At 40.2% G+C, this 11,140-nt stretch overlaps 1 protein-coding gene across 1 annotated transcript in view; it reads left to right on the top strand.

Annotated features, from left to right (window-relative positions):
* The window catches only part of LOC309506272 (WD repeat-containing protein 20), a 10,996-nt gene extending 384 nt beyond the window's left edge, over positions 1-10,612 (top strand). The window contains exons 1-4 of the mRNA XM_082180037.1: positions 1-125; positions 3,725-3,907; positions 6,291-7,646; positions 7,847-10,612. The exon at positions 1-125 is cut by the window's left edge and continues 384 nt beyond it. Of these exons, the coding sequence (XP_082036163.1) occupies positions 1-125; positions 3,725-3,907; positions 6,291-7,646; positions 7,847-7,906 (1,724 nt within the window). The 3' untranslated portion in view covers positions 7,907-10,612. The remainder of the gene's footprint in view (positions 126-3,724; positions 3,908-6,290; positions 7,647-7,846) is intronic.
* The last annotated feature ends 528 nt before the right edge of the window (positions 10,613-11,140 follow it).

Genomic DNA, 11,140 nt, shown 5'->3' with positions numbered 1-11,140 from the left:
TCCTGCCGCCGGTGCGGGTGTCGATGGTGAAGCTGAAGCCGGAGGACCCGAGCGAGGAGTCGGAGCGCGTGTGTTTCAACATCGGCAGGGAACTTTACTTCTACACCTACACGAACATTAAGAAGGTACGGACGGGTCCGGCATGAACACACACGCTCTTGATCTCAAAGTGATTTGTTTTGAATGACAGATTCGGATCGACTGTTAATTTAACAGTGCGTCAATGTAACAGTGCTTTATTATAATAGCACGTCAATGTAACAGTGCTTTATTATAATAGCACGTCAATGTAACAGTGCTTTATTATAATAGCACGTCAATGTGACAGTGCTTTATTATAATAGCACGTCAATGTAACAGTGCTTTATTATAATAGCACGTCAATGTGACAGTGCTTTATTATAATAGCACGTCAATGTAACAGTGCTTTATTATAATAGCACGTCAATGTGACAGTGCTTTATTATAATAGCACGTCAATGTAACAGTGCTTTATTATAATAGCACGTCAATGTAACAGTGCTTTAATGTAATTCAATTCACCTTTATTTGTGTAGCGCTTTTCAAAATACACGGCGTTTCAAATCACCTTTACAGAAAATGCATTACAAAATTAGAGTGATCTGTTATCAGAGGAAACTGTCTAAGTTATGTATTACATAAATGTATACAAAATCACAGCGAAAATGTTATTAATTTAAATGATGTTTTATAAACAAAGTTCGGGAGGAGCACATTCAAATAATCAATCCAATCTACTTGTCATCAAACAAAATACTATGTCTATCCTATCAGCATGAGAAGAAGCATATATATATTAACTCTGTCAACTCTCACCTAACATTCCTTGACAGTTTTTCAGCATCCCTCCTCCACCCCGACTCCTCACTCTTGGCCTATTCTTCCACAGCCAGGAATACGGGGGGAGTACTCTGGGTTCGGGCCGAATACCGAGCCCGGAGCCTCTCCTCGGACAGCACGCCAAATACGCTTTTATTCTATCTGACTTATTTGTAAGTGTGAACTCGTGAAACAATGTTATAATTTAAGGCAGAAACAATGAGCTCGTTGAAGTAATGAATACTTGTTTTTTAACAAATTATTATGACATTTAGAAAAATGTAGCATTGGTGCATGTTAAAGCACCAGCATCATAATGTAACGGCGCTTTAATGTAACAGTGCTTTAATGTAACAGTGCTTTAATGTAACAGTGCTTTAATGTAACAGTGCTTTAATGTAACAGTGCTTTAATGTAACAGCGCAATAAAGTAACGGCGCTTTAATGTAACAGCGCAACAATGTAACGGCGGTTTAATGTAATAAGTCTTTAATGTAACGGCGCTACAATGTAACAGTGCTTTAATGTAACAGTGCTTTAATGTAACATTGCTTTAAGGTAACATTGCTTTAATGTAACAGTGCTTTAATGTAACATTGCTTTAATGTAACAGTGCTTTAATGTAACAGTGCTTTAATGTAACATTGCTTTAAGGTAACATTGCTTTAATGTAACAGTGCTTTAATGTAACAGTGCTTTAATGTAACGGTGCTTTAATGTAACAGCGCAACAATGTAACGGTGGTTTAATGTAACACCGATTTAATGTATCAGTGCTTTAATGTAACACCGATTTAATGTATCAGTGCTTTCACAAGCTCACATCTACATATAATTAGTACAATAAGTTTATGCATATTTGGCGTGCTGTCCGGGGGGAGGGCTCTGAGCTCGGAGTTAGGCCAGAACCCAGAGTACTCCCCCCAGTTGGTAAGTGTAGATGGAACTGGAAGTGAGGAGATGGGGTGGAGGAGGGATGCTGACAAACTTTCAATGAACAGAGATAGGTCTGCTGTGAATTTATACTCTGTCATTGAGTTGATTACTGATTAATCTCCAGCTGTGCATAATTTGGTTAATTATCTGAATCTGCTCCTCCCGAACTTTGTTAATAAAACATAATTTAATGTAACAGCGCAACAATGTAACGGTGCTTTAATGTAACAGCGCTTCAATATAACATTCGCGGATCGATATTGATGATGATGATGATGATGCGCGAGATCAAGAGAATCGCATTGAAATCTTTCTGCAGGACTCTTGTTATGTTAGATTTAATCTCTCATATGCATATATGCAAGCTTTCAGTAAAGCTTGTGTTTGTGTTGAAGACATCCACACTGTTCAGTATCAGTTTTGTGATGGTCATTGGTTTATGATGGACATAAACAGTGTCCAGTCCTTGAAATGCTTTTAAAATGGTTTTAGTGGCCACTGAACCTCCACAAGATGTCTCACTTGACCCTGAGTTCTAGGATTGTTGTTGTTTTGTTTATCCTCTTGATCTGGTCAGAGACTCCCATCGTGTTTTCATAATTGTATGTACATAGAAAGAGAAGTTGTTGTTTGCCCGTTTGAACAAAAAATATGTTAGATGTTAAAATGTTACACTAGAGTTTGTGACCATCAGTATTTGAATGCAAATAATACCAAAATAATACAATGATCTTGTCCTTTCATATATATCCGAATCTGGGTCATTATAGTGAACTAAAACTAAACACATAAAAAGAAAACATCTTCCAAATAAAATAGTTGTTAACTGAAATGACTTATTTTCATCTAGTTTAACTTGTTGATGTACTAAAATATCTCAAACTAAAACTGGAATAAAAATGTATAAAAAAATATATAGACATATTTTAAAAAGAAAAATATGAATATGACTAAACACAATTAAATATGGATTACCGACACAGAATCAACAAATAAAAAAAGTAATTATGACTTTTATATCTCACAATTCTGAGAAAAAAGTTAGAATTGCAGGATATAAACTCACAATAGTGAGAAATGAAGTCAGAATTACCTTTTTTATTTTTTATTCTGTGGTGGAAACAAGCTTCCATAACAAAATGACTGAAGGTTTAACCTAAAATTTTAATGAAAACGGAAAATATCACGCTCTTCCTCTGTGTTTCTGTCTTGTTTTCCAGCACAAATATCTAAACATTCTTAAAGGGATACTTCACCGATTAGCATTAAGCTTTGTATCAGTATAAACCCGGTAGTATTCTCGAGTGACCGTGCTTCCCTCCCTCATGTCCCCCTGAGGCCAGAGATTTCTGTATTGTGTGTCTGGAAAAAAATCGTCATTTAGCATCAGAGGCTCTTTTGTCCAGAGGCGGGAGACTACAGCCAGTAGGAGGAGCTCGTTCCTCGTGTCTTCAACCCGCCCATAGGGGGAGCTCACCATAAAACGCCGTCTTTTCAGTTTCGAGTCACTAGTAGCCTAGCTGTATCATTTCTCCCGACACTGCCCTCTGTAACCGGGAGGCGTGGCTTGGGAGTGTCCTCGTAGGGCAGCGAAGCAAGTGCATTCTGGGAGTTGTTGTCTTTCATCCAAAAATACATTTTCTGGCTTTTCTCAGTCTAGAAGGCACCAACTTCTAAAATAATTTCACATTTCTACTACATAAATGACCCAATTTAAATACACATTCATCTTTCCAGCGGTGAAATATCCCTTTAAATCAAGATACATTTACTGGTGACTGAAGATATTAAGTCTCGTTTACTGAAAAATGTATCAAGATGGAGTGAGTTTGTGCTTAAAACAAGAATAAATATTTGTCAATGTGGTTAGAAAAGTAATGTTAATTGAAAGAGAAAACTACTTCAAACCCCAATAACAGAAACACCTGTGAATCTCTGTGCGTCTACAGGCGGTGGACCTCAGCAAGCCGATAGACAAGCGCATCTATAAGGGAACCCAGCCCACGTGTCACGACTTTAACCAGTACTCGGCCACCGCTGACAGCGTGGCTCTGATCGTGGGCTTCTCCGCAGGACAGGTGCAATACCTCGACCCCATCAAGAAAGAGACCAGCAAACTCTTCAACGAGGAGGTGAGCAGAGGAGAACACACTCATTTACACACACATCTGCATCATCGAGTCACAGGTGTTACACTCTTAGACATGACGGTTCTAAATAGAACTCCAAAAACATCCTTTATAAGGAGAAACGTCTTAAAGTCCCTCTTTAGTCAATCATTTTATCCCTCAACTCATCTTTCATCACCAAAATGACATATTTATGCATTTTTTCCTTAATTTTTTTCCGTCATGTTTTAAAATATCTTGAATGTAACTCGACACCCTTGCCTCATTTAGTGTGCGTGGTTCTATGAATATGCAAATGAGCCCCGCCTCCACTCACTCACTCAGCTCAGAGATCCACTGGTTGACGATCACACGTTGATCTGATTGGTTACAAGGTAGTTTGTGATGTCAGAAACACCAGCGATTTCAAAGTGTGTGTTTGAGACTGTCTTTGGTTCACTGCAGTTTTAAGGAGGAAATACTCAGCAATGCTGTCGACTTATGAACTTACACATGGTTTGTCTTAAAGCGTATTAAAAACACCACATAGACACATGAACAATATTAAAAGCTGGATTTTCACCACAGGGGGACTTTAAAAATGATTTCATCATTTCATGTTTAGGTTCTAAATATGATGTGTCTGTCGGAACCCTTTAAGGTTCCATATAGAATCTATACAGTCCTGATTTGGCCAGTGATGATTCAATTTCATAATTCTACCATCCTAGTTTTCTTATTTTTCCATGCTGAACAGTTTCTAAATATGAGAGCATAATTTTGTGGACTAATCCTGGTCCAGTCGATGTTTAGTTCAGCGAACATCACAAAAGTCTGGAGATCCGCCGTCCTGTGGATTCTGACATCATGTTTCTACATCAGTGATATGAAAACAGGAACCCGCTTTAGATCACACAACCCTTGCAAACAACCACAAACATTTAGTAATTTCCTCGTGGCAGTTTGTGTTTTTCAGTCTCCTCGAAAGCATGAAAAGCTCCCACTCAGTCTTTACTACTTGACCTTTTTACAACTCGCAATCACTATGGGGTCACTGAGATTTTGTAAAACTTTTAGAAGGAAGTCTCTCCTGCTCACCATTTATTTGATAAAAAATACAGGAAAAAAATTGAAATATTATTCCAATGTAAATCATCTGTTTTCTATGTGAATATATAGTAAAGTGTAATTTATTCCTGTGATCAAAGCTGAATGTTCAGCATCATTACTCCAGTCTTCAGTGTCACATGATCCTTCAGAAGTCAGTATAATATGATGACTTGATGCTCAAGAAACATTTATGATTATTATCAGTGTTGAAAACAGTTGTGCTGCCTAATTGTTTTGAGGAAACCGTGATACATTTTATTTTCCAGGATTCTTTGATGAAAAGAAAGTTATATATGTATTAGGGCTGGGACAATATATCGATGTATTGCGATTCGTGGATCGATTCCAGTTAAAAAAAATCGGAGCTTAGTTTTTAACAGCAGATGGCGCTCTAGGCTAGTTTTTACCCGCACACTCAAATGCTCACGAAGAAGAGCGCTCATGTGTTAGACTGATTCTGAGAATGTACTTGCACTTCAGAATGCTTTTATGACGCGAGATTAAAGGACAAGTTCGGTATTTTACACTTAAAGCCCTGTTTTCAGATCGTTTCTGATGAAATAGAACGGTTAAGATTGAAATTTGAACACATGCTGCTGGCCCGAGAATTTTCGGTTTCTGTGGTAGCACCCCCCACCCCCCCACCTCCACAATGGCTGCATATGTGCACTGGAACAATCCTTCCTAAAAACGCATTAAACTTTCGTTTACAAAGACGTGAAACTCACCGAGTGGTCTGGGGTGTTCACTGATATGCTCACACAAAAATCGCTGCAAAAGATGCTTTCCAACAGGTTTTATCGTAGTTTTTGTCCAACTACGGTGGTGCTACCACAGAAACCGAAAATTCTCGGGACAGCAGCATGTGTCCAAATTTCAATCTTAACCGTTCTATTTCATCAGAAACGATTTGAAAACAGGGCTTTAAGTGTAAAATACCGAACTTGTCCTTTAATGTAAACAGCCCACTGCAAACACCCTTGTAATTCGCTTCAGCCTTTTCGAACTTTATGAATGATTATCTTATAGAAGGTTCAAGTGAAGTGTGTAAGGCATTGGAAGCCAGTAGATTACGGCTGTTTCTAAAGCACGCAGCGCCATCTGCTGTTAAAAACTAAACTCAGAATCGATTCGAGGGAGAATCGCGATGCATTCAGAAAAAATTGGAATCAATCCAGAATCATTTCTCGTTTCACGATGCATTGATATATATCCCAGCCCTAATTTACATCATAAATGTCAGTTTATAATTTTCATATCGTCACATTACTGATATTGTGTGATTTTTCTCCCGCAGAGATTGATAGACAAATCAAAAGTGACGTGTCTAAAATGGCTGCCGAAGTCTGAGAATCTCTTCCTGGCGTCTCACGCTAGCGGTCATCTTTACCTCTACAACGTGGAGCATCCGTGCGGCACCACGGCTCCTCAGTACTGCCTCCTCCGTCAGGGCGAGGGCTTCTCCGTCTACTCCTGCAAGACTAAAACGCCCCGCAACCCGTTACTCCGCTGGGTGGTCGGCGAGGGAGGCCTGAACGAGTTCGCGTTCTCACCCGACGGCGTTCACGTAGCGTGTGTCGGACAGGACGGATGCCTCCGCGTCTTCCACTTCGACTCAATGGAGCTGCAAGGAGTCATGAAAAGTTACTTCGGAGGGTTGCTTTGCGTGTCCTGGAGCCCCGACGGGAAGTACTTAGCAACCGGCGGAGAAGACGATCTAGTGACGGTGTGGTCGTTTGCGGAAAGCCGAGTCGTAGCGCGCGGACACGGTCACAAATCTTGGGTTAACGTTGTGGCGTTCGACCCGTTTACCACTAACCTAGAGGACGACGATCCGATGGAGCCGATGGAGCTCAGCGGGAGCGAAGAGGATCTCCAGCAGGGGGCGCTACACTTCGCGCGCGTGCGCACTAGCAGCACGCTATCGCGCCTCTCACGGCACAGCTCGAAAGGTGGCGCTTCATCCGTATCGTACCGCTTCGGATCCGTCGGGCAAGACACACAATTCTGTTTGTGGGATCTTACCGATGACGTGCTATATCCGCGACTTCCGCTTTCCAGAGCGCTTACGAACACCTTCGGCTCCACCGTTACGACATCCACGGCGTTAAACATCACTAGCGGAAGTGGCGTTGTCGAAGGCCACCATCATCCCTCGCATCAGGCGTCTACATTACCGCTACCTTTACCTCGTTCACTGTCGCGCTCAAATTCACTTCCACACCCTGCCGTCGCAAACACCTCCAAAAGCCAGGGGGCGACGGAGAGCAACGCGGTTAGCGTAGGCGCTGCCGCCGCTGGAGGAACTACCCCGTTTAGCATTGGACGCTTCGCTACGCTGTCGCTGCAAGAGCGTAAATCGGACAAATCCGGGGTTGGAGGGGAAAAGGAGCACAAGCGCTACCACAGCCTCGGGAACATCAGCAAAAGCAACGATAAGATCAACGTGGCACCGCGTAGCAACCGGCTAGATGGCGCTAAGGTCTTGGGAACCACGCTGTGTCCGCGCATGAATGAGGTGCCGCTGCTGGAGCCGCTAGTGTGCAAGAAAATCGCCCACGAGCGACTCACTGTACTCGTGTTCATGAACGATTGCATCATCACCGCGTGCCAGGAGGGGCTCATCTGCACTTGGGCTCGACCCGGCAAAGCGGTGAGTCCCAATCTAAACGGAAAGCCATTTAAATTTTTATGATATCAACTTCAAATTTGGAACACAACTTGCTTAGACATGACTTTAATTTTGTACCAATTTTAGAGTCCAAATAATTTAGTAAAATATATATTTTGTATGAACTACAGTAGATTTGCTTTAGAGTCAAACTCATGGTGTTTCTTGTGTTTTTGCTCTAGCATCCGCCTCAACCGCTGTCAGCACAGAATGGAAACTCGCCGAGTGGGACCGTCGTATAGCCGAAGCTTCATTCCCGAGAGCCAGGAGCCGGTGTTTCACCCAAATGTGTCCTCCATCCACGCTTTAGTTGCACATTAACGTCACATGTAAATGCACACGGGACCATGAAGCACAGACAGACTGCAGACGATCGGAGATCAAGACTCTTCTGTGCAGAAACCCTGCTGGCCTCTTCTTTAGCGAATAACACTGCGAAAGCCACGGCCATTTTACTTTCTATTTATTTATTTGACCATTGAGTCTTCTATTGTACATATTCAGACTACTCTATAATGGAATAATGAACTCGAATAATTAATATATGAATATCCTATATTGTACATAGCGACAGATGCATTGAATGTTTTGCAGATTTTAGGGGAACTGATGATTTATTGTTCTTGTGTGCTAGTGCTTCATAAGCTGTCGGATGGGAAAGTGCATCTTTTGCTTTGCCACTGAGAGTTGCGCACACTTGTCCGACCGCTACACGAGTTTCCCGCTTCATAGATTAGAGAGATTAACAAGGTTAATGTTGTCTAGAAATGGCGTATGACCGGCGAAAGAAAGATTTTATACATTTGCTAAGTTTTTGCCAAGCAGAAAACGTCACCGCTGAATGAAATCGTGCCGTTTCCACGTGACTGTTTAGAGCTCTTGAAATTTGCCTTGTTGAACGCAAGACAGATGCAATCGAAGAGAGAAACTTCTCGACACGTTTAACTCTTGTAGCATGGAGTAGGCGCTATTCCTTACACCTGCTATGCCTCTTGCAAAATTTTGCACATTTACAGGTTGATTTGAGCTTGACTATTTCCAGAAATCTGGATCACTGATGTGGAGTGTGTTTTACGCCATGCAGACTTCTCGAAAGGACAGTGTTGTATCAAACGGCTGAACGTTTGGCGTTCAATTCAATTATTCCCATTAAGCTGATCAGCTTTAACATCACGTTAACAGAAGTAACCCATCTGCATTCAACAGCTGTGTTTCTATCCACCTATTTTTGGGATATTGCATATAAAAATGCTTGATGGAAACGCCAAGATGCGCATAAATTTGAAAAAACTCACACGCTCAATTGAGTTATATAATTGTTTTACTTTTAACAAGTTGAAACTACGATTGAAACACATTTACTGAATGAATCCCTCAAAACCACATGTGACTTTCCCTCAGCGTCAGCTGTGATTGGATAACTGGAGTAACCAGTGGACCAATGGCGTCGCAGCATCTCAAATGTTGGTTTGGTGTTTCTGAAAGTCAAAGTGTGTGATCAGAATGATTTGGTGTAATTCCCTCCAGAAGCGTCTCACACACACGAGTGTGTTCCCGAACACCAGCATCCGAACGCTAGAGAACATGACAGCGTTTACTGTGTTTCGTCTGACGCTCTGAGACACACTCGTTTATGATGGAGGGAAAAGAGTCTGATAGCAGAAACTTACAGTTTTATTACTGATATTCTGCACCAGGAAGTGATGATATTGTTCTCTTGAACACATGGGATGGAAACATTGCTTTATTCGCAAATGATTCATGCCGTATTTCAGTTTTGTGCACAAATTCGCACCTTTGGATGGAAACACAGCTAATGTCGTCAACAGATTTCACATGTACTGTCAGTTTCTTGGCTATTCGAACGTTAAGCGAACATTCAATTTTCTCATTCTTCAAACATCATGAGAACGTTACTTTTGAATTTTCATGAAACATTCTGAAACCAGTTTTTAGACGTATTTATTTAGTATTTAGACGAACATCCAACTAAAAAAAATGTTTCATGAATGATGTTTTTGACCTATAATGTTTCGAGACTTTGAACGAACGTTCTATTAACGTTGCTGGAAGAACGTTTGTTCGTAACTTGGAGAGAACGTTCCCTGTTAGCTGGAAGTTTCTTTTGTGATCCTGGACTTACAGGATTGTTTTCTCTGTAGTGAACACTCTAGGATTGCATTAAACTTGCTTTGAGAAGTCTGTGAAGAGCCATATTTGAGGACATTGAGTCTTTCTAGACGTCTGCGTAGAAAACACTCTCTGGTTGTAGCCTGAATGTGGTTTATGTGTTACATCATGTGATTTCGGCTACTTTAGTGACCCCTGAACGTTTCTTCTCCAAGAGGCAGCTTGTGTTTTAGACAGAGCTACTGAATATGCGATCATTCCCAGCTAATCACAGAATATTATGTGAAAAAAACAGTGTTTTACCCCTGACATTTATGTATGCTTAACACTTAAGTCTCATTTGTGTTTATTATTATTATTATTATAATTTTTTATCTCAGATATTTTGGGACTTTTGTTTTGTATGACTGTAGCGTTGTCATTGTTTTTGCTGTCAACTTGAGAAATGCAATGGGACCAATTAGTGGATGTTGGAACATTTTATTTTTATTGTACATTTTTTAAAATACTGATTTAATAATACCATCCATTCTTTTTTTATTTATTTTTTTGCAAATGCATTCAGTTCTGACAGATGTTTTGTCTCATTGTAGTGTGTGTGTGTGTATCCAACATATGACAGCGCCTCGTCAATGTATGAAAAAGGACGATTTCATTGGAGAATCCATACACTGCTTTCCTTTAAACTCATTGAATTTCCACTGCATGTGTTTTTATTTAGCACACGGTTATATGCCTGAGTCTGGTGACGTGGCCAACAATATCACAATATACAGTTTGTATATGGGAATCTGTTATTAAAACATCAAATACTCGTGCATTGCATTGTTATTTGTAATGACTTACACCAATGATCACGTTTAATCAACCAAAGTAGTGCTAAAATTCCCAATAAGTTATGCAACATTTTTATCTGACAGAACATTCGAAACATCCGATGTTTTAAAAACGTTAAGCGAACATTCCATTTTCTGCAAACATTCTAAAACTAGTAACGTTTAAAAACGTCCAACTAAAATATTTCAGAAATAAAATGTTGCTTTTCCCCTTTGTTTTTGTGCTAACATTTTGAGAACATTATTAAAGGCCAGATAACCCTGGTGAAATAAAATATGCTAAGTATACTTGCAGCCAGACTAATTCAGTATATGTCAAGTGTGTTAATGATTAGTTAATATGAAGTGATTTTGAAACAACTAATTTTGTACTAAGTACATTTTAATTGTAATTAAATTGTAGTAAAGCATAACTTTAAGTGTATTTAGTGTACATTTGTGTGCTAAATTGGAAAAACTTCAAGTGTACTTTATATACTTTATGTGTGCAGGGACTAATTACATGCTTGA

Source organism: Leuciscus leuciscus, assembly GCF_965113295.1.
Source record: "Leuciscus leuciscus genome assembly, chromosome: 9".
NCBI lineage: Eukaryota > Metazoa > Chordata > Actinopteri > Cypriniformes > Leuciscidae > Leuciscus > Leuciscus leuciscus.
This window is presented reverse-complemented; position numbering and strand designations above follow the sequence as displayed.